The sequence below is a fragment of the Paraphaeosphaeria sporulosa genome, assembly GCF_001642045.1.
Source record: "Paraphaeosphaeria sporulosa strain AP3s5-JAC2a unplaced genomic scaffold CC84scaffold_5, whole genome shotgun sequence".
Lineage (NCBI taxonomy): Eukaryota > Fungi > Ascomycota > Dothideomycetes > Pleosporales > Didymosphaeriaceae > Paraphaeosphaeria > Paraphaeosphaeria sporulosa.
The window spans coordinates 1,159,344-1,180,822 of record NW_017253364.1 but is presented as its reverse complement, the minus strand read 5'-3'; the positions used below and the strand labels follow the sequence as shown (position 1 = coordinate 1,180,822).

Genomic DNA, 21,479 nt, shown 5'->3' with positions numbered 1-21,479 from the left:
TTCCGCTACCGGTACCGGCTGGCTAGTGGCCTTTCCTGACCCAATCCGAGGCTGTAGAACCACGAACAACTTCAAGTCCCGTTGTGTTTCAAAGGAAAAAAAGAGGAGGTATTTCCAGACAAGCGCACTACCCCCTGCCACGCTGAAACTAATTACCGAGGCATGCGCGCGCAATAGTCCTTGTTTCGTCCGACAAGATATCAGAAACTGATTGATCCTCGTGCATCCTCCAAAACCCATACAAACCCTGAGACGCGAAAATTTGATAAAAACCTATTGCACTTGCATGTCATCGAACTTGTATCGCATAGGACATACATACTCAAGATGTTGAGCATAGTGGCACCTGCGCATTGCGAGCCTTTGAGCTACGAGCTTAATGGAAATGTTCCTGAGCCAACAATCTCAGATTCGCATGACGTTATCATCAAAGTGCACGCTGCAAGCGTCAACCCGATAGACTTGAAGAAAGCCGCTGGTGTCTTCAAAATAGCGATAAAAGAGAGGTAAGTGTGTAGACCAATTGACAACGATAGTATTTGACGCGCAATAGATTTCCGTATCAGATTGGATACGACTGCGCAGGTGAAGTCACCGCTATAGGGAGGAACGTGAGCAAACTCAAAGTTGGGGACCAGGTGTACACCCGCTTGCCGGAAGCATATCGAGGTACGCGACAGGAAGCTTCCAATGCGGATAGAGAACCTGACACAGATGCAGGGTCATGGGCGGAATATGCCAAATGCCCGGATAGGTTTGTGGCCAAGATGCCGAGCAACATGTCGTTTGCACATGCTGCAGCGATCCCGCTGGCGGCTCTAACTGCAATGCAAGCACTGCAGAAGTACAAGGGCTCTTTGGCCGGAAAGACGGTTTTCGTGCCTGCTGGGCGTAAGACTTGTTCATAGCAATGCTTGAATATTCACTGACTTATCCCACAGTCAGCGGAACTGGATCGATGGCCTGTCAACTGGCCAAGAACGTGTTCCATGCCGGCAAGGTCATCACGACTGTATCCACCTCCAAAATCAGTAGAGTACCAGAGCTGCTCGGCGAAGGTGTGGTAGATCAAAGTACGTTCCTGCCTGCAAGTCCCCTTCCAGACTTTGCGTTCTGATTCCTGTGTAGTAATCGATTACACCACGGAAAGCCCCCTCAAGGTCATCCCACCTCAATCGGTGGACTTTTTGTTTGATACAACTGGCCAGGCGATGGAGTTCCTGCCTTTGATGATACCATCCACGAGCCTCATTATATCTATAGCGACGCAGCCGTCCGGTACACAGCTACAAGATTCGGGCATCATGGATCGGCCTGATAAACCTAAGTTACCCTGGTACATTCTCATGGGCTTGAATTTGGTAGATTCCGGGCGTAAATTCTACGCTAGGCGCTCTGGCGTCGAGTACGCCTACTGGTTCATGGAACCCAACGCTGAAGACCTAGACGCATTGCGTGCAAACGTCGAGGATGGACTTCTGAGGCCTGTCGTAGGTAAGCAAGTAGATATCAGGGACATTGACGGAGTTCGAGAGGCGTGCAAGATGGTCTTCGACGGGAAGGGAGGCGTGGGCAAGACTGTGTTCCGGGTGACTTAAGATTTGTAGCGAGGCAATTTGGGTGGTACTTTTGTTTGTTCAATAAATACTTCCGGTAATTTATAAAGGTGGCCGACATAGCCAGGGGCCGTAATACAGATGCAATAGCGCGATACGGGTGTAGGTTTGATGACTTTTTGAGATTGGGTCGGTGCGGTTGCCTGCTGGCGAGTTGGTTTGCCATGCACTATCCCTGATCAGGTATCGTGCCAGCATGACAATCCCCCTAATTGTGCGAAGTACATAGCCTACATTACCTCTGCGGTGACTCCGAGCGAAAATTCCAAACAACTACAATCAGTCATGGCGAAACCTAATTTCGACGCAAAATTGGCAGCTGACAGCTTGTCTGCGGAGCAAAGAGAGCGTATACATGGTGTAGCCAATGAGCTGCTCAACATCTACGAAACACTCGTCGCCATGCGATATGTCGATCCCGAAGCACTTATCCGCGGACCACACGAACTGAGCGAGGGACTGCTGGCCAGCTACGCCGAATGCGAGCTCGACCCCGCAATCATCTATCTCTACAGCATAATGCCGTACATCGACGGGGCAGAAACGGATGCAAGGGACTTTTTCCAGGGAGGCGCCTTCTTCAACCCATTGAGCATTGATGATGTGGAGACAGGAAGAGATCCACGTTATCTTTCACCTGAGGGCGGCTTTGATGATGAGGAGGGTCAATACATGTACCCGTGGTACACACCACTATCGAACTGCGGTAATCATTCGCCCGTTATCATCTACGATGCCAAGGAACATCGTATCTGGATCGTGGACCAGATCGAAGGGACCAGCACGGATCCTGTTTACTGTAAAGGCTGGTACAGCGAATCGGAGAGCACAAAAGATGAGGCGAGCAACTGGGGTGACAGTAGCTCCAGCGATTGGAGTGGCGATGGCGATAGCGAACAAGATATGGATTTCAGCGACGGTGCTTCGGAGGGAAGCAGCGAATTCTGGGACGATGAGGATGATGTTAGTGAGACGCGGGAGATCGATGCCATGGTGGAAGACCAGGCGGAAGTCGTCGAGTACGACGAAGGATTTGAGCACATCGAAGAGCTAAACGACAGAGAACGAGAAGAGGCTGCGGGGATCAACAATAAAAATAGCTTGGAGGCCGTGCGAAGTCGATCTGCCGGTGACGTTCTGCGAGACATTAACCGCTTGTATTGCGCACTCAAGGAACTGCCAGGCCAGGGCGAATACAACCACTGGATGGAGCCAGTCATCCTGAAGCCGTTGTATCTGAACAATGGCTGGCCGGATCACTTCAACGGTGAGCAATTTGAAATAGATGTGGCTCGAGCATACGCCACCGAAAGAGCGCGTTACTTCGCGGAGGAGCCATTGAGGAAGGTGGAATGTCACGTTGGCTGGGCTGAAGATTCGGATCGTAAAGTGGAGCGATACAAGAAAGAGGTCGCGGACGCTTTAATACCGGACAACGAATGGGCGGCCCGCTTCAAACTGTGGAAAGCAGAAGAGAGTTCGAGAAGGAACGCCAACGACCTTCAGGAGGCTAAGAAAAAGGCAGAGAAGTTGTGCCCTGACGGCGTGTGTCAGAAAGAGGAGGACCTGCCGCTATGGCAGGTGGAACGACTCAGAGTAGAGACGCAACATAAACGTGAGAGTGCGCAACGTAACGACTACGTTACCTTCGCAGAACGTTTCAAGGACAATCCCAAGCAGTTGAAACACATGAAGGGGCGACATCGTCGTGCTCAGAAGCAATTGGAGGTGTATGAAAAGGCATTCGAAGCCTCAAAGGTCGACGCGGAGCGCTTGCGCCCTGGTGCCACTTTCCATGAGGTTGCCGGCATCAATTCTCTAGGCCGCCAGGATACGCTCTCATCGATTGCGTCGCAGAAGGAGGCTATCGAATCCATGGAACGCTACGTTCAAGACGTTCGTGACTTTGCGAAAACGGTACCCAAAAATGCACCTGAGGGCATTGCTATGGTGGAGATGGAGATACAGAGTATGGGGAAGTCCCTGACAAGTGCCCGAAATAGGTTGGAAAAGACTAGAAAGTGGTTAGCAGAGCATGGGAACACCGACTAGCAAGGCCCACACTGCCTAAGCCGTGTCAATTGCACCTCAAACATGCCTAATGAAGCGACACAGACATCACCAGCTTATAAGTACCGAATATATAGTCATTATCAATCTGTTGTGTTGTCCGTCAATAAAACGTTGAGGCTGTTCATATAAGTCGGTCTCAAGCCAGATCCGGGCCTGAGACCTGGCAATGCAGTGAGGAGGCTTGGGCATGTAGCTTTCGATCCATGAGAAACCAAGCTGGTCTTTGGAAAAGCAATAAACGATGAACGCTCGCGCATTCGTATCGCGATACCATCCTGCTATCCAAGGATATAGAAACTTGGGATCTCGGCATCGACAACATTACCCTGCTTGACCATGTTCGTGCATCAACTCTCATTACCCTGGTGCTTGCACCTGACGGCCTTCGAGTCACCTGGGGTCGTGTGGCTGTTTTGGTCGTTCTTTCTGGCTTGTAAACTGAGTCTGCTCCCGAACCTTAGCCTGGTCATGTGTGAGCGAGCTCCCAAAGATGTCTTCATTAGTGTCCTTTTCAATCGACGCGTCAAGACAGGCCAGAAGGAAGATGCTATAGAATTCCCCATCATTCAAGTGGCGTGCAGGACGTTTCGCCGCTTCCGCTTTAGAGTGCTCATGGAAGTTACATCGATCGACTTTTAATGATCGCAGAGACTGATCAATGCCACGTTGCATGACCCGAGACATGTCCATTGTCACGTTCGGGAGCATCTGTTGGGGAAGCAGTGATAACAGTCTCCTACAGGTGCCGCGTGCGGCTACCATCGTGATGTTTCGTATCCAGTATTTGTCTGGGTTATCGTTCATCGACTGTAATTGACGTCATTCCGTGGTTTATCAACATAGACAACGACCGCTTCTGCGTCCGGACTTGCGTAGGTGAAAGCACGATGTGCTCATTCATTGTGGGCCTGAGCGCTGGCTAGATGTGGAGGGCGGGTGGCCAAGTGCACAGTGTCGCGCTTTCCGAAAACCTACTCGGCTCGCGGGCCGAATTACGCCACGAGGAGTACTACAAACCAAGTTATCTCGGGACCGACTATCGAATGCTCACTTTATCGCCGGGTTACACGTCGAGTTTTACAAGAGGCTGCGAGATCATGGTCACTTATCAGCGTTGGCCATTATGCTCACTCTGGAGGTCTATCAAAATTACAATACGCGCGTCCAAACCTCACACCAACGAACCGTCTCAATTCGGCACACGTCTGAAGACATGCCTCTCCCACCCATCAATCTCATCCACAACGACTTCCCTCTCAAGCCTGTAATGGCCGACTTTCGGCAACAGAACTGCCCAAATGACCCAATACACGCCTCCAGCGACGATGATACCGATGCCGACAACACAGTGCAGCCAGTAAGGGAGCGACTCGTACACGCTGTTGCCGTCAGATGGTGGCACGAAAGGCGCAACAGTGAGGTAGATGTTGCTAAGCAGGAAGAACACGGCGACAGGGAGAGTCGCTTTGATCGGTGGGTTCCACTGCCAGGCTGCCTTGTGCAGGTAGAGGTGGATCAGGGCGCCGGCGACGAAGACATTGACGATAGCGAGAGGGTAGGAGATGACGCTAGCAGCTGTTAGCACTGTCTCACACGCGCGTGGAGCAAGGTGCACTTACTTGAGGATGAAGTTGTAGGCATCGCCTGGCGGGGGCGCAAGCATGATAATCACTGAGACGAGCCAGTGTTCGAAAAGACCCGCAAGAGGAGCGTTGAAGGGCCTGTTGCTGGCCCAAAAGCGAGAGAAGGGAAGGATGCCTTCACGGCCGAGTTCCTGGACGAGACGACCCTGAGAGAAGATGACGCTCAAGACGTTGCCAAAAGCGGAGAGGGCAACGAAGACTGAGAGCGCACGCTCAGCCCTGGGACCGAAGACGTTGCGGAAAAGAGACGCAGCGACAAGTCGCTTCGACGAGATTATCTCCTCGGCAGGGACGGCGGCGAAGTAGGCGATGTTGACGAACATGTATAGGATGGCGACGGAGGTCAGAGCCAACGGAGCGGCAATCTTCAGTGTCCGAACCGGGTTCTTCGTCTCACTCAGCGCATAGTTTGCGTTGCTGTATCCAATATAACTCCAGATGACATTGTACAGAGCGGTGACGACACCGTACGCGCTTCCAGTTGTTCCCTGGAAAGCATTGTCGAAGTTGTTCGGCTTGTCGATCTTGAGAGCTCCTCCGAGTGCAGCCCATCCTGAGACGACGATCAGGAGAATGATACCGAGCTTGATGATGCCGAGCAAGTTCTGGAGTCTCAGACCCCATTTCAAAGCCAGGCCGTGGATGAGGAAGGCGGTTGTGATGCAGGCGAGTCCAATCCCACGTTGGTTCCATCGGTTGACCTCGACGTTGGCGGCATGAAGAATGTATTCTCCGAAGACGACTGAGTTTGAACCGGCCCAGCCGAGCAAGATCACGTAGCCTGTGTACAGTCCGGTGGCCAGGAAGCGGGGCTTGCGGTAGACGAACTCCAGGTAGTTCTTCTCGCCACCATTCCTTGGTATCGCAGTTCCAAATTCCAAGTACACAGCCATACCCGCGGCCGCAATCAACATACCCGCAACCCAGATGAATAGGGACAAACCAACACTGCCGGACAGGGAGAAGATGGCGCTGGGCGTCGCGAAGATGCCAGTTCCGATCATGCGGTTGAAGATGAGGAAGACTGCAGACGTAACGCCAATCTGGCGCTTCGCCTGGCGCACCTGGAAGAGAGAGCCCTCATCGACATCCTGAGCAGCATCGGGGCCTTTGACATCAGTCGGGGCGGCCTCAGCCGAGCCACCGTGCTTGAAGAACTTGGACATGGAGGGCGGCGCGGAGGCAGACGCAGGGCCAAGTAAGGGGGACGTTTCGCTGACCATGGCGCCCGTCCTCGAGGGCACTTATACACAGTCCCTTCACGCCTCGTCCCAGTTGGCGGAAATGGCACCCAAGAGTGCTGAGACCTCGCGTGCACTGCTTTCGCACGGGCTCGCCATGATGGCGAAGTTTTCGGCGCCAACCGAGCCTCTACCGACGAAAGCCGATGACGTGCTTGTGGCACACGCTATGCTGTTACCCAACGCTTTCCTTGTCGAGCGGTGACGGGTTTTCGCGACGGCCAGAGCGCCAATGTCGTGATCGGAGACCATGGTTTCGCGCCGTGTGAATTTGTCGCGGCTAGCTGCTTCGGGTTGGTGCTCCCGCTAGCGCCCTTGCGCGATCTCTTATGCAAAAGACGAATGCGTCCAGAGCGCCCAAAGGAGTGCTGTGTCGGCTCGGCGCCGGGAGGGCTTTGCTGGACCGCAGAGCCGCATTGGCTGGGGGCTGCATGCTCTGGTGATCGTGGTGGGCTTAGTGGCATGTTTATTCACTGACCATCAGCGTAGCGTTGCATCTGTCGGAACGGCCGATGATGGAGACACGCTGCTGGGACTGAACGACATTCTAGAGGTCATCGAGAAGTTTCAGATCCGGGCTGGCGGGTTGCATGGCACGGCGGTGCCAATTCTCTTGGTGCTCCAACAACGCTATTTTGGCTTCAGTGTGCTCACCAGCGCCATGCAATGAAACGACTTCTACCTTCCTGTGTGGATATAGTGAGATCTGAATTCCCGGCATGCCCTGCTTAGGTCCTTGTGTTCGCTCGAGAGGTTTTTGTGTCATCCAAGTGTACTATTGTGTGATCCTGCTGAAGTGTTGATCTTCGCGCGTTTGCAAATCGATTCACATTCGCTCTGGTCTGGCCACCGCGAGATACTGCCACAGGGGGACAAGTGGAGAAACACATGTTCGGCCCACGTGGAGGTGGCCAAAATAATCCATCCAGGTGTGGACCTGCATGCAGTTGTGGCGCAACCGACTTTTGAGATTGCACCTGAACGGCCGACGGTGAGACGCGTCGGCCAAAAAGCAAGCTCTGGTAGACTGTTTGTCAGTAAGGCCACAACGAGATTCCTGTCGGCCTCAAGACCAACTCTCGTCAAATCACATCGTCTTCCCCCGCGCTGCTAAGTGCACGTCAAAAGCCCAAAAAGGTCTTGAGATTCAAGAAATCTGGTTTCACCGAAGGCTTGCCGTACTCCTTAGCGCACATTACTGCTCGTTCAGTGGTCCTGCATGATCACCGTTACAAACACTTCGCCTGCAACTAAATATCACCTCAGCATCAACTGGGCGAGCATCTCAAGCTGAAAGTCATGCTGCTGCCGCATATATGATTCTCTGTTCGTTACAAATATCAACGATCTCTTCCCATCTCAATCCTCACGCTTTGGTAACGGTGTACTTTCCCCCAGCAGTCGTCTTGATCGGCCCGCCATACGCCTTCCCATCTACCTTGATCGCCGTTCCACCCTCCACCCTAAGCTCCAAGTCCGCGCCACTCTTGGACGTCACCGTAGCCTGCACAAACGCGCCTCCACTCCACTCCACATCCACTACAAAGTTGCCCCTCGCAACCAGCCCCTTGACGCTTCCCTTCGGCACCGCAGACTTGGGCAGCGCAGGCAAGACATGCACGACCGAGTGGCTCTGGAGCAGCATCTCGGCTATTGCCGACGTGAAGCCAAAATTGCCGTCGATCTGGAACCACCTGTTCTCCCCGGAATTCCAGAGATTATCGAGGGGGTAGGTTTGCAGAAAGGTGATAGCGTTCGACCACACAGACGCCCCGTCTAGCAAGCGCGCGTACAGATTCATCGCCCACACGCGGGACCACCCCGTGCTGCCCGAGCCAGCCTTGATGCGGTTGTCCAGACTGACCTTCGCCGCCTTGGAAAGCTTGTCTGACACCAGCGGCGTCATCTGTGACCCAGGATAGAGACCAACGAGGTGGCTGAAGTGGCGATGCCCCGGCTCAGCTTCGCTGTACTCACTGCGCCACTCGAGGATCTGGCCTTTGGAGCCTACCTGCGGGGCTTTGATTTTGGAGAGGTAGTCCTTCGCTTTTGTGACATCTGTGCCATTGATGCCCAGGACCTCTGCAGCCTCAAGAACGTCGCTGAAGAGGTGGAAGAGAAGCTCGTTGTCACACGCGGTTGCGAGGTCCACGCCTTCGCTCTTGCCTGCGGTTTTCATGTTAGAGGGGACGATGTAGGTGTTTTCGGGGGAGGCGGTGGGGCCCGTAACGTAGTTGCCGTTGTACTGGAAGAGGTAGCAGTAGTAGAAGTCCGCGGCGTCTTTTAGAATCGGCCATGCGCGGTCTTGCAGGAAAGTCTTATCCTGCGTGAAGCGATAGTGTTCCATGACGTGCTGAGATAGCCATGCGCCACCCATCGGCCACATCGTATAAGGCGTTCCCTTGTCGACCGGGGCTGCATCACCCCAGAGGTCAGTGTTGTGATGGAGAACAAACCCACTGTTGCAGTTGTACATCTTCTTTGCCATGGCGTTACCGCGGGGACGTGCAATGTCGATGAGGTCGAATAATGCCTTGTGAGTCTCTTGGAGATTGGTTGTGAGAGCATGCCAGTAGTTCATCTCGGTGTTGATGTTGATTGTGTACTTGCTTTGCCACGGCGGGTCATAGTTGTCGTTCCAGATACCCTGCAGATTCGCTGGCAGCGATCGGTCGCCAGAGTCGCGAGAAGATGCTAGCAGAAGGTGGCGACCATAGTTGAAGTAAAGAGTCACCAGCTCAGGATCAGCATTTGGGTTTTTTTTGTAGTTTGAGAGGCGTGTGGGAACGGGTTGGCTACCGGCAGAGCCAGAGGAGCCCAGGTTGAGATCGACGCGCGAAAGGATACCCTCTGTGTCCTTGGCCGCTGCCGTTCTGACACCCTCATAACTGGCCTTGACTGCGTTGTCTAGTTTCTTCTTGAGTTCTGCCTCGTATGCTGATGAGCTCGAGTATCTGTATGCAGTTTCCGCGTCGAAGAAAATGTCGACTGTCGTAGCGCCCGTCACCTGTATCGCTGAACCACTCGTAGAGACAGATCCTAAAAGTGCGTGTAAGCTGAGCGGCAGGCTGTGTACCTACGTAAGGTCTTACCTCCGTCACTCACGACTCTAGCCTCGGCCGTGAACGTAATGCCGCCGTTCGACTTCAACGTCACAGCGTTTACTCCACCTGAAGTAGACGCAGAATTAGACGCCACATTCTTCGACCGGTTGAGAGAAATTTTCGCGTTCAACTTCCCAGCTTGACTTGCCGTCATCCTAAATGCAAGCACACCAGCCGGATAGCTTGCGACGTATTCTCTTCTGTCAAATTTCTCAGCACCCATAAGTTCCCACACGATCACTCAGGCCTTACGTATAGTTAACGCCCCCAAGTGTATAAGTCACCATCGCCGTCCCCAGCCTCGTATCCAACACCCTCGTGTACCCACCCAACGTGCCACTGTGCCCAAAGTCAATCCCCATATCCACGGTGGGCTGGTACTGCTTCGGGCTCGTCGGATTCCCCGCCATGGCATCGAGCGTCTGCTGTCCGGCGCCCGTGACATCCCCACTCGTGAGCTTTTGTCTGATCGCTGATAGCGCGCCGGCAGAATTCGCGTTTCCGCGGTCCTGCCATTGGCCGCTCCAGACTGAGTTTTCGTTGAGGGTGATTTTCTCGGTCGCGGTGCCGTAGACGGCTGCGGCGACGCGGCCATTTCCTAGAGGGAGGGAGGATGAGAGGGCGCTGCCTGCGGAGTTGAAGTAGAGGTAGCGGGACGGGTCCCACTGCGCGTGTGCAATGGGTGCGCTGAGGAGCGCAAAGATGCAGGAGCCGGCGCGCATGATGTCCGGCTTCCCAATGAAAAATGCTTGCGATCAAACAAAAGAGCGTCTTGCCTTACCGGTGCTATATACATTGCCATCCTGTACTCTGTTTCTGGGCCAAGAACTGAAGTCCAATCTACAGCGTGTCACATCCCGAGATGTTCCTCCAGTAGCCTGGTTTCCTTGACCCAGGTCGCCTGGCTAATCAGGGTGAAGATCGGATAATGAATATCGACAACAGGATCTGCGTAGATTAATAGCCGTGGACAACTGCTACAGTCGCTATAGAGCTTGTTGTTGGAACGATTAGAATTAGACCGCATTTCCCCACCCCCGCATTTGAATGGTAAAATTACCCGATCGACCTACAATGGGGTAACGTACGATGGAGTCTTGTCAGACACGCCGGTGGGGAACTCACTCCGCAAGTTGGAGTATAGCCGTGATGGCCGATGTCGACTGAATTAGAAGAGATGGCTTCAAGAGTTATTCCGTAGCAATCGAAATGGCGATATCGTAGAACGATATCGTTGTTCTCTTGCATGCCGTTCCTATATTCTTCCGCCAACAAGCACATACGTAGCAGGACACAGCATCAAGTAACATTACTCAACGTGACGGGGGAGCTGCAATGGGGTATACTATATTCTAGTACATATACTCGCTAACCTCCAACTCCTGCGCCTCAAGCTGTCGCTGCGCCTGCACACCAACCTCCCTCCGCTCGTTCTTCAGACGCTCCGCATAGCACAGCCGCAGCAGGTCCTTTACAACAGCTTCTGTGACAAGCCCGCTGGGCACCCCGTACCCCTTGCCGTACTCCTTCGCGCGTGCGACGACCGCATCAGGGCCCTCGGTGAATAAATCAAAATATAGCGCAGAGTACGTCAACTTTGCGTCGCTCTCGATGTTTTTGAGGTTCTGCTGCAGCACAAGAATGTTGAGCTGCATCGCGGCGCAGCCGTCCGCGTTCATGGACTTGATGCGCTGGATGCAGAGGTACAGGAGGTACGTGTCAGTGAAAGGGGCGAGGCCCGCGATGATTTGTGTGTATTGAGTTGTGGGGAGATACGTTGACATTTCGGCTTCGTAGGCAGTGAGGGCGGTAGTGAGGGCCTGAATGGCAGGGTCGGGGTCTGTGACTGCCGAGTCAAGGTTGTACGTGGTTTGTATGGTGGCGGCGAGCGAGTGCATGGTGGTGAGGCGGAGGTTGACGTGCAGCATGCGATGGACGAGGGTGGCCAGTTTTCGGTATGTATCTACGACCATGTCTAGTTGGCTGGTGAAGTAATGTTAGTTTTCAAATAGGTGAGTGGGATGGTGTGGCAACTTACCCTGCGGTTTCTTGATTTAGTGGCAGGTATACCGCGGTGCCTTCTGTCCTTGATTCTGCGATGAACGTCCATCGTCTATTGTGGCGTTGGCCGCTGATCTGCGGTTTCGACGAATCTGTAGCACGGTTGCTAATATGCCGTAATTGAGATACCTTAGTCGCCAGCCATTTCATGCTGGTGTACAACAGGCATAGCATTTGGATCGTCTTCCTGTCCTGGATGATGTCCTGCTGGTCGATCGGGGCCTCTTCAGTCGCGGCTATGATTAACTTGGTTTCGGTATTAATGAGCTCAAGTTTGTCGGCATCTGAGTCGAACAGCTGGCCGATGACCTCACCAATCTCGCCTTCGAACTCGGCATAAACCGCACACGCCTTGAGTAGCTCGTTCGTGGGCCCCTTAGGTTGGCCCCTGGCCATCATAGCTTTGAAGTTGCCGACACACTTGTCACCGTACGTTCTCATCTGCGTAATGATGAGTTGAGAGAATGCCTGGTCGTGAGGAAGATTATCAAGCATTTTGCAGAAAGCTGTGATGAGGTTGAAAAATTTGACTGTTCCTTTGAAGATGGGCTTCTTCGAGTAATGTGACCACTGCGGATCCTCTTGGAAAGCGTCCAGCTCAACAAAGGTTTTGTCGGACAGCTCGTTCAGCGTGTCATCCAGTTGAGGAAGGAACACGTTCACGAGGAAGTCATCAAGGAATGAGTGCAGGGTACTGATGACGATATCTGAGCCAGATGGTACGACTTCTTTCAGGCGATTCAAAAAGTCAAGAGAGGGCGGCAGTAGGATACCCATGTTAAAGACACTCGGTTCGACCAGCAGTTTGTGGCCTGTGGCACTACCATCAAGATTCGAGCTGGTGTTGTTAGACACGTCTTCCGGCTGTTTAGAATCGGAAACGAGACCGGGTACCGAGGACTTCAAGATGAACTCGAGACTATCGCGCTCCTCTGCAAGCTCGGTTGATTTTGTGTCCATGTCCGAGAGCTTGAACATCCGCTTGTTCCTGTCGCGCGGTGTGCGCGAATACGCACTTCCACTGGTAGCCTTGCCTTGGCCACGGCCACTGCCAAAGTCACCGTCTGTGGCAAGGTAGTCATGAAGCAGAGATCGGATCTACAAAAGCATTAGCAACTGTGCAGATTTAAACGACGTACACCACTCACCTCGTTCTGGAAGAGTTTCCACAATTCCTTGAATCCTCGGGTGAGTGGAGTGCTATTTGAATCACGGATACCGTCTCTGCGGACAATACCGGTCACAACATCGTACACTACACGGTGACTCTCAGCGATTGCTTCGAATCGAGCATACAAAGTCCACAGTAGATCATTGAGGACACCTGCGCGGAGCTCGTCACTTTCGGCGGCAACCGTGCGCTTCTCCTCCTTTCTGGCAGCGTACGCGCGTATGATGCTGGGATGGCGCTGCGTGACTTCGTTGTTGGACTTCTCGACAACTCTGTATAGCTCCACAGGCAGACGCTCGTGAATTGTATCGACTGCAATGTCGAGTCGGTTCATCTTGTTGAGCGCCTCTACAATCAGTCGAATGTACTCAAAGGTGTCAGCTTCCGGGTTACGCTGTGAATCATCGACCATAGGTTCGGACGTGTCGAGGTCAGACAAGAACTCATAGAGCCTCCGCGCACGTGCATGCCCCTTGCTGCGTTCTGCTCCGTCGCCTTTTGGTTGGTTCTGCGCGTACACTTTCCATCTATCCTCACAGTAAGGTGACTTAAGATATAAGTGATTATGCAGTTCTTCCAGTAGGATATCGGTCAAGGAGTGTTCTTGGTTGCTTAAGTATGTACGAAGTTCACTGAGAGCGCCAATCTTCTCCATCTCAGATTTTCGTATCATGCGCAATGCATCCTGCAGGATGTCGACAGCGGACAGAAAACGTTTCTCGGAGATGCGGGCTTCCAGCTTGTCCGGTACCAACTGCAGTTGCTCGATGATGTTCAGCACTTGAATCATCTCGTCGTAGTTTTGCGATGAAGTTGCAAACTCCTTCAGCTCTGGCTTCGTTGTGGATAAGTGGACCTTTGCCTGCGTCAAAGACTCCTTGAGAGTCCTGACACGGATTTGAGAAGACTGCAAACTGGATTGGATCTTGTGGAATGTACCAATGGAACTGTTGAAGCCTTGGTGGTGCTCGTTGACAATGGCCTTGAGCGCGCGTTGCATGTCCTGGTGGGTCTGTTGGAAGCTGTTATACTGGCCTGCTAGTCCCAGCGAGCTAGAATCCATCAGCTTGAGCGCCACCTCGACGGGCACGCAGTTCTCCGAGGTCATGAACTCCCAGTTCTGTTTGATGTATCTGAGAACTTCCTCCATCTGCTGGCTTCCTGGCCCGTAGTTGCTACCAGGACCGCCGGCGCTTCTCGGTCTTACCTCACCACTCCTCCTGTTTGCCCGCGAGCGCTCGAGACTGGTCGGTCGCTGTACCTGGGGAGCGTCCTCGTCTTCCTGCGAGAAGCCGCCGTAGCCACCGTAGCCGCCTGGCCGCCGGCGCCTCTCGCCGCTTGGTCTCTCCGCACTCGGCCTGGGCCTGTCTGCGCTCGGGCGCCTGGGGTAGTCGTCGTCTGCAGCTCCGAGGCCGCCATATCCACCCTCGCGGGAGCCGTAGCCGTTGGTATAACCTCCAGAGCCGTTCGTCCTCGAGCGGAAGCCGCCTGGCTCACGCGACATGGCGCCTCTTTGGTTGGGTGTCGGTTTGCACGTGTGCTTCAGTTCATCGCATTTACAGGTCGGTGTGCTAGCGAAGCATGGTAGGGAAGGTGCGGTTCACTGGCGGGGGGACGTGGACGGCAGGCGCAGGGCGTATGCAGAAGGCGCGGTCCAACTTATGGAAGGGGCGGTTGTGGATTTGCAGAGTTGAATGGCTTGCACAGTGATATCAGCAGACCTTTCACGCAAGGATATTGAGGTGGTTGCCAATCTGGGTTGCTGCACTCGACAGCGCACCACTTGTCGCATTGCGGCGCCAGCACCTCCGCGTTGCCAAGAAATGCCTCGGCGCACGTTTTTCCGCGCCCGGTGAAGCTCCATCGCTCCTCACTCTGTGTCGCGCCCATTACCCCGTCGCAGCAGCCCCTCTGCTTTTCCCTTCCACTCTCGCGCGTTTGGAGATGCTCCGATAGACACCGCGCTGCACGACTCCCAACGAACCCTCGCGCGCCCCGGAGCGCGACAGCTCAACATGGCGGCCGTCCACAATGGCACCAACGGCATGAACGGCGCCTCGTTCCCTCCGGCGCGTTTTTCCAAAGTCCCAGAGTCGATTTCGGTCCCCGTAGCCGACGAGGATGGCATCGTCGACATCGACCTCGAGTTGGGCGAGCAGATCGAAGACGACCCGACGGAGCTGCTCACGCTGCTCGAGACGGAGCGCAGCGCCAAAACCACGTGGGTCATGGTCGCCATAGCCTACGCGAAGCACAAGAAGCTAGACGTGGCAATCGAAGTGCTCGGAAAAGCCATCAGCGTCTTTGCCCATGCGCGCAGCGATGAGAAGCTCAGCATCCTCAATGCGACGTGCTGGCTGTACCTCCTCAAGTGTCGCGAGGCCCCGCGTGTCAACAGTGGTGCGTAGCTACTTCAAGGATGTTTCTGGAGAAAGGAGACTGACTATGGCAGACAACGACCCCGACGTCAAGACCAAGGACTACTACCTTCAGCAGGCGACTGGCGTCATCAACGAGGCGTCGCGCATCAGCCCTTCGTACCCGCCGCTCTACCTCGCCCGCGGCGTCCTGTACCTCCTCCGCGCATCCATGGCGAAACAAGGTGTCTCCAGCGCCACCGGGCCGAATGCTGTCAACACAGAGCGCATGGACACGCTGAAGCAGGCGGTCAAGTGCTTCGAGGATGCCATTCGCGCGTCGGGCGGCAAGAACCTCATGGCCAAGATGGGCAAGGCGCGTGTCAGCTACTCCATGGGCAAATATGCCGAGGCCCTGAAGGCATATCAGAGCATCTTGGAAAGCTCGCCTGGTCTAATCGACCCAGATCCGCGCATCGGTATCGGATGCTGCTTCTGGCAGCTTGGCTTCAAGGACGACGCCGCTACCGCTTGGCAAAGGTCTCTCGAGCTGAACCCTCAGTCCAAAATCGCTCTGACGCTGCTTGGTCTGCACACCTTGAACAAGACGTCCACGCTTCCTGCGACCGATCCGTCTTTTGCCGAGTTCACCACGAGTTCCATCAGAAACTACATTGCTCCTTCGCTCAAAGTGGATAACAAGTACCCTCTCACATGCGCCACTCTTGCCAAGTGGTACTACATCTCCAAAGACATGGACAAGGTTGAGAAACTCTCTCGACGTGCCATCGAACTCACTGATGTCAATGCCATAGCAAGTGACGGCTGGTACCAGTTGGCGCGGAAAGAACACCAGCTTGGGGACCTTAACAAGGCTACGGACTACTACCAAAGATCCGATCTTGCTCGTGGAGGTGACAACGCCGGGTACACGCCCGCCAAGTTTGGATCTGCCCAACTGAGGGTATTGAAACATGACCACGATGGTGCCAAGTTCCGTTTGGAGAAAATTCTGCAGCAACAATCGCCTGTCGTGGAAGCGCAAACTCTTCTTGGCACACTCTATGCCGAGGAGGTCTTCTCTGGACAGGCAGGAAAGGATGACAAGTCAGCTGCGCTCAAGAAGGCATTGAAATACTTGGAAGACGTTCAAAAAGCCTGGAAGGACACGAAGAGGAAGCTGACACCCGACCCGTCCGTGCTGCTCAACCTCGCCCGCCTGTATGAGACCGAACACCCGGAAAAGAGTCTGAAGTGCCTCGAAGAAGTTGAACAGATCGAGCTGGATGGCATACCCGAGGAGGACCGTCCGGACGTCGAAGATGAAGCAGAGCTAAAAAATGCGCTTCGTGAGCTATTGCCACCCCAATTGCTCAACAACATGGCATGCTTCCATTACCAGGCTGAGCGCTACTTGCGTGCGCGAGAGCTGTTCCAAGCGGCACTTCAGGGCTGTGTCAAAGCTGCAGACAGGGACGAGAGTATCGACACCGATGCGCTAGTTACTTCGATCAGCTATAATTTAGGCCGAACGTACGAGGCTGAAGGGATGCTGACCGAGGCCAAGGGCGTTTTTGAGGGTCTTCAGAATCGTCACCCTAACTACATTGATGCCCAGATCCGTCTTGCATACATCGCTCTCAGGCAGCAGCCCACAGACGAGGGCCCTAAGGCTGTTAAGGATCTCGTGAGGGGCCACGAGGACAACCTTGAGGTTCGTGCTTTGTACGGCTGGTATGCCAACAAGTCGAAGAAGCGAGGCGTGCCTTTTGCGGAAGACCAAGAACAAAGACATTACAAGCATACGTTGCAGAAGTTCGACAAGCATGACACGTATTCTCTCACCGGCATGGGTAACATTCACCTCGCGATTGCGCGTGAAATGCGACGAGACACCGAACAAGACAAAGAGAAGAAGCGCAAGATGTATGAGCGAGCTGTCGAATTCTTCAACAAAGTTCTGGAGTTGGACCCACGGAACGCATATGCCGCGCAAGGCATTGCTATCGCCATGGCAGAGGATAGGAAGGAGCATTCAACAAGCCTTCAAATCTTCATGAAGGTCAAGGACACTCTCAAGGACTTCAATGTGTACATGAACCTAGGTCACACCTATGGTGAGCTGAAACAGTACGCTCGTGCGATTGAGAACGTAAGTCATACAAAACAGTCCAGAGACATCTACTGACGCATTGCAGTACGAGATAGCCCTGAATAAAAAACCGCATGACTTGAACATAATTGCATGTCTTGGCCGCGTCTGGTTTGTGCGAGGAAAGAGCGACCAGAGCCTGTCACACATGAAAACCGCATTGGACTACTCGCAGCAAGCCCTCAAGCTCGCACCCAACCAGAACCACTTGCAGTTCAATGTAGCCTTCGTGCAATTTCAGATCGCACAGCTCGTATACAACCTGAAGGAGACTACGCGAACTCTCGTCGACGTCGAAGAGGCCCAGCAAGGCCTGGATGAAGCCATCAAGATGTTCGAAGCCGTGGCGAACTCCGAGAATCCACCTTATCCCAAGGACGATATCATCCAGCGTGCAAACATGGGTCGCAACACGATGGCCAAGCAACTCCAGCGTAGCCACGACAAGCAAGCGGAGTACGAGAGGGAGAACGCAGACAAACTCCAACAGGCCCGTGAAGCACGCGAAGCCGAAATCAAGAAGCGCGAAGATGAGAAGCGCCGAGTGGCCGAGGAGCAGGCCGAGCGCGCGCGCAAGATCTTGGAGGAGCGGCAGAAACTCGAGGAGCGTGACAGGGAGTACATGGAGCGTCGTATCGAAGAGGACCGGCGGCGCCAGGAGCTCATCGACGACAGCGAGATGCGCAGGAGCGAGCGACGCGCAAAGGGTAAGGGCGGCAAGCGGAAGAAGAAGGGCGACGCCGACGATTCCGAGACCGAGGCCGGCGGTTCAGACTCAGAGGCCAGCGCGAAGCCGCGCAGGCGCAGGAACAAGAGCGCGGGTGCTTCGGGCACGGACGGTCTCTCCGACGAGGAGCGGCCTCGAGCGAAGAAGAGGAAGCTCGCCCGCAAAAACGAGCCTGCGGGCAAATACAAGTCAGCCGAATTCGTCGACGACGACAGCGACGACGAGCTCCCGGATGCGCCGGCGCCTGCAGCTGACAATGAAGACGCTATGCCGAGCGGGGACGAGGATATCTCAGCACCGCGGGCTGCTGGACGGAAGCGCGTCGTTGACGAGGATGAAGATGAGGACGACGACGTCGCGGCGCCAACTAACAATGGTGATGGCGCTGGTGTAACTGCCGTGGATGATGATGAAGAAGACGAGTAGCGTAGCAGAGCTGTAGGGGGGATTGCTGCGTGTGGCCGTGGCCTAGCCAGGACCTGGATTGAGGGATTCATTCATATTGCATTAGCGCTGAGGCGTTCGGCTCGGTGAGACATAGGATTTGTATACCAATCGTGGGTTTGAGAGAATTTGTAGTATAGTCTGTGTGTCAAAGAGGAACTCCATCTAAGTGATCCGTCTAGTTCCATGTCTATGTCTATTCATCGTGTTCCGTCCCCCTCTATCATCTCCCTCAACCATCCTCCTACCCTCTCCGCAACTGGGACGCTCTGCCGGATGCAGAAGCCGTGCTCCCACCCCTTGGACGTGTCGATTTCCATGACCGGCTTCCACGCGTCGTTGCCTGAGTGTGCTTCGGGTCGGCCCCGCGCGGCTATGAGCTCGTCGCGCGTGGTGTCGGCAACCCAGTGGTCTTTTTCGGCAAAGAGGAAGCGAAGGGGCACTGCGGGGGACGAAGGGCTTGGGTTAGAGGCGCCCCAGATCTCGGTGGACCACGTATCTTCGGTGATCTCGCGCATCTCGTCGCGTGCCATGTGGAGTGCCTGGTGCACGCCGTGAGGCGACTTGACGAAGGAGGCTGTGGTGTTCGCGGCGTCAGGTGGGAAGGATAGGAACTTTTGTATGAGGAAGGTGAGGAGGGGCAGAGGGAGGAGGAATGTCAACGCGTGAGCTAGTGCGGACGCGATGCGGGGGAGGTGTGGGAGCGTGAGCAGGGGCTGGTGGGTTGTTAGTATCGGATTGTGATGGAGACTTTTGCCGCGATAGACTTGGACTGGTGCCTGTGTGGGCAATAGTTGTTAAATTCTTTACGTACAGTAGCTTTCTTCCCGCTATCACTCTTCGCAATGTGCGTTACTGTCGGGAACAAGCACACCCCTCCTGCGATGCACATTGCCTCTTTCTCAACTTCGGCTTTCTCCCTCACCCTGCGGATGACCTCAAGTAGGATGTACGATCCCACCGAGTGCCCCATGAGTATCACGCGTACATCCTGCACGTGATTAATTTCTTTAACATCGCGGACTAACTCTTCAAGTGCAACCTGGGACTTAACAATTTGTTCTTGCAGGCTGAAAGGTGGGTCACGACCTTGTCTTCCTTCCGTCGATGTGGAGGCTTCGAAGGCCGAAAGACTTCTACCGAAGACGTGGAATGATGTCGAAGGAAAGGAAGACCGGGTGAGGAGACCGTAGATTTGCGTAAGAAAGGTGCGATAGTATTCGATGAGGCCTGGATTGCCCGTGATGAAGTAGACGATGTAGGCGCGTTTGGCTTGTGTTGCGGATGGGTCGTGCAGATAGATTTGTGAGGCGGGGAGAGACTGCGCCATGTCGAGCTGTAGTGGTGCCAGCACAAGGCGCAGCTGCAAATCTCCGCGCTATATCTTCTCACAGATTCCTCTTCTTCTGCCGCAATCTGCAAGACTTATGTTGTTGCACGACCTCAAGTTCGAGGTTCCAAAATTGCGGGTGAGCTACCGTGCCTTGGTGGTCAATGCGCATCGTAAGTCAATGCGCACCCCAACATGATCACTCGGCCAGCAAAGTGAGGCTGTAGAGACGCCTACAATCAATATTATCACGAGATTCTTTAGAGTTGAGGCCTCAGAGGTCTGTAGATTATTGCTAGCTACTCAGATGATCGATATCTACTTGGTTTTTTGATGATACGGCCTCTGCGCGACTGTGAGGCGGATGCAACGGATGAGGCCTCATCAACATCTACAGCCTCACGCTGAGCCTGTGTCTTCTCAATAGATCTGCTAGAAGGCTTCAAGACCTTCTCGTTACTCTTTTTAGACAATTTGATACGATTTTGAAGTTGCCTTTGTGCCTTGCGGGCCTGTTGTTTGAGACGTCGATCTGCAGCCTCATCGGCCCTCTGCTTTGCGCGTGCATCTCTAGCAGCTGCTCGAGCAATACGCCTCTCCTGGAGTAGCCTTTCCTTCAGCTTCTTACTGGCCCGACGGGCCTCTGCTTGCTCACTTTTTTGAAGCTGTATCTGTTGCTCCTCTATGTCTCTTTCGTGTTGACGATCGTGGGCCCGCTGTACGCTATAGGGTGACCAGGAAACAGCTCCACCATGATACTCATCGGGCCGATCGAGAGGCAGAGGCCTGCCTCACTTTGAGCTTCTCTTTTGAGTAGCCAGAGCCTCTCGGAGGCACTTATTTTCATGCTCTAGGAGCTGGTTTTGTATAGATATTGAGTGTAATGTTTGACTGAGCTTGTATGACTCCTCAGTTGCTAGACCCTTTACAGCGGAGCATAGAAGTCGCTCGAATTTACGCCAATCGGACGCGCTGAGCACTGAGGTGTTCCGTCTAATGGACTGATCTCGTAGGACTTCCTTTTCTTGTTGTTGGTTGATGTTCTGGCGGTTGTTGTTCACGACTGCACGCGATTGAGTGATCCCTTGGTGCCTTCGTGATAACGTAGATCGTACAACGTGATGTTTTCTAGCCATTTGGCTATATGAGAAAGATTCTCCTGGTTGCAGCGATTCGATATCATTAATCGCAGCCTGAATCGGGTCCATATTGGTGGAGTTACAACGCGTTGCGTAGAGCGAGCGATCATGTTGGGGTGCGCTGACTTGCGATGCGCATTGACCACCAAGGCACGGTACCGGTACCCGACAGACGCTAGCGTGTTTTGTTTTTACGACATCTTTCGCCTTCACAACGCCCTGCGCTCCTCCCTCGTCCGCAAGCGAGATCTGTGAGGCTGCCCATCAATCAATAGAGATAAAGCAATATGCTTTCAGTAGTGGAGAGGCTCGAGCTGTAACCAAGCCGTTATATGTCAATTTCAGATTCTCGGAACAATGGAGCGGCGCCTCAACGCCCCCTCCCCTCTTCGCCGCCATCAGCTCAAGCTCGCCAGATGGT

The 21,479-nt window shown here is 54.0% G+C and overlaps 8 protein-coding genes across 8 annotated transcripts; 3 read left to right on the top strand and 5 right to left on the bottom strand.

Annotated features, from left to right (window-relative positions):
* The first annotated feature begins 86 nt into the window (after positions 1-86).
* Positions 87-1,679, top strand: CC84DRAFT_1196107 (GroES-like protein). Its single transcript, XM_018181438.1, has 5 exons — positions 87-506; positions 554-669; positions 721-891; positions 942-1,073; positions 1,129-1,679. Exons 1-5 carry the CDS (start codon positions 328-330, stop codon positions 1,596-1,598), a joined length of 1,068 nt encoding a protein of 355 aa, XP_018036156.1. The 5' UTR covers positions 87-327; the 3' UTR covers positions 1,599-1,679.
* A 199-nt stretch (positions 1,680-1,878) lies between these two features.
* Positions 1,879-3,731, top strand: CC84DRAFT_1205498 (uncharacterized protein). The gene has a single exon (XM_018181976.1). The coding sequence runs from the start codon at positions 1,902-1,904 to the stop codon at positions 3,666-3,668; it is 1,767 nt and encodes a 588-aa protein (XP_018036155.1). The 5' UTR covers positions 1,879-1,901; the 3' UTR covers positions 3,669-3,731.
* Positions 3,732-4,878: 1,147 nt separating this feature from the next.
* CC84DRAFT_1186929 (amino acid transporter) lies at positions 4,879-6,498 on the bottom strand (the record flags this gene model as incomplete). Its single annotated transcript, XM_018180891.1, has 2 exons — positions 4,879-5,257; positions 5,309-6,498. The coding sequence occupies 2 exons, from the start codon at positions 6,496-6,498 to the stop codon at positions 4,879-4,881; spliced, it is 1,569 nt and encodes a 522-aa protein (XP_018036154.1).
* Positions 6,499-7,939: 1,441 nt separating this feature from the next.
* On the bottom strand, positions 7,940-10,399 carry CC84DRAFT_1145442 (uncharacterized protein; the record flags this gene model as incomplete). Its single annotated transcript, XM_018176510.1, has 3 exons — positions 7,940-9,596; positions 9,650-9,877; positions 9,930-10,399. The coding sequence occupies 3 exons, from the start codon at positions 10,397-10,399 to the stop codon at positions 7,940-7,942; spliced, it is 2,355 nt and encodes a 784-aa protein (XP_018036153.1).
* A 613-nt stretch (positions 10,400-11,012) lies between these two features.
* On the bottom strand, positions 11,013-14,690 carry CC84DRAFT_1145437 (uncharacterized protein). Its single transcript, XM_018176509.1, has 3 exons — positions 12,887-14,690; positions 11,716-12,836; positions 11,013-11,660 (listed from the first exon to the last, which is right to left on the bottom strand). Exons 1-3 carry the CDS (start codon positions 14,411-14,413, stop codon positions 11,030-11,032), a joined length of 3,279 nt encoding a protein of 1,092 aa, XP_018036152.1. The 5' UTR covers positions 14,414-14,690; the 3' UTR covers positions 11,013-11,029.
* Positions 14,691-14,924: 234 nt separating this feature from the next.
* Positions 14,925-18,571, top strand: CC84DRAFT_1092411 (uncharacterized protein; the record flags this gene model as incomplete). Its single annotated transcript, XM_018174450.1, has 3 exons — positions 14,925-15,306; positions 15,362-17,418; positions 17,465-18,571. The coding sequence occupies 3 exons, from the start codon at positions 14,925-14,927 to the stop codon at positions 18,569-18,571; spliced, it is 3,546 nt and encodes a 1,181-aa protein (XP_018036151.1).
* Positions 18,572-18,680: 109 nt separating this feature from the next.
* Positions 18,681-20,014, bottom strand: CC84DRAFT_735254 (uncharacterized protein). Its single transcript, XM_018187229.1, has 2 exons — positions 19,404-20,014; positions 18,681-19,305 (listed from the first exon to the last, which is right to left on the bottom strand). Exons 1-2 carry the CDS (start codon positions 19,917-19,919, stop codon positions 18,790-18,792), a joined length of 1,032 nt encoding a protein of 343 aa, XP_018036150.1. The 5' UTR covers positions 19,920-20,014; the 3' UTR covers positions 18,681-18,789.
* Positions 20,015-20,218: 204 nt separating this feature from the next.
* On the bottom strand, positions 20,219-21,130 carry CC84DRAFT_1205492 (uncharacterized protein; the record flags this gene model as incomplete). The annotated part of the gene is made up of 2 exons (XM_018181975.1): positions 20,219-20,642; positions 20,715-21,130. 2 exons carry the CDS (start codon positions 21,125-21,127, stop codon positions 20,219-20,221), a joined length of 837 nt encoding a protein of 278 aa, XP_018036149.1.
* Between the last annotated feature and the right edge of the window lie 349 nt (positions 21,131-21,479).

Coding starts and splice junctions, on each gene's coding strand:
- CC84DRAFT_1196107 (XM_018181438.1), top strand. CDS start 328: ATGTTGAGCATAGTGGCACCTGCGCATTGCGAGCCTTTGAGCTACGAG. Junction 507..553: donor AAAATAGCGATAAAAGAGAG/GTAAGTGTGTAG, acceptor GACGCGCAATAG/ATTTCCGTATCAGATTGGAT. Junction 1,074..1,128: donor CGAAGGTGTGGTAGATCAAA/GTACGTTCCTGC, acceptor ATTCCTGTGTAG/TAATCGATTACACCACGGAA.
- CC84DRAFT_1205498 (XM_018181976.1), top strand. CDS start 1,902: ATGGCGAAACCTAATTTCGACGCAAAATTGGCAGCTGACAGCTTGTCT.
- CC84DRAFT_1145437 (XM_018176509.1), bottom strand. CDS start 14,413: ATGTCGCGTGAGCCAGGCGGCTTCCGCTCGAGGACGAACGGCTCTGGA. Junction 12,837..12,886: donor GGAAACTCTTCCAGAACGAG/GTGAGTGGTGTA, acceptor ATGCTTTTGTAG/ATCCGATCTCTGCTTCATGA. Junction 11,661..11,715: donor CTAAATCAAGAAACCGCAGG/GTAAGTTGCCAC, acceptor TTACTTCACCAG/CCAACTAGACATGGTCGTAG.
- CC84DRAFT_735254 (XM_018187229.1), bottom strand. CDS start 19,919: ATGGCGCAGTCTCTCCCCGCCTCACAAATCTATCTGCACGACCCATCC. Junction 19,306..19,403: donor ATAGCGGGAAGAAAGCTACT/GTACGTAAAGAA, acceptor ACAACCCACCAG/CCCCTGCTCACGCTCCCACA.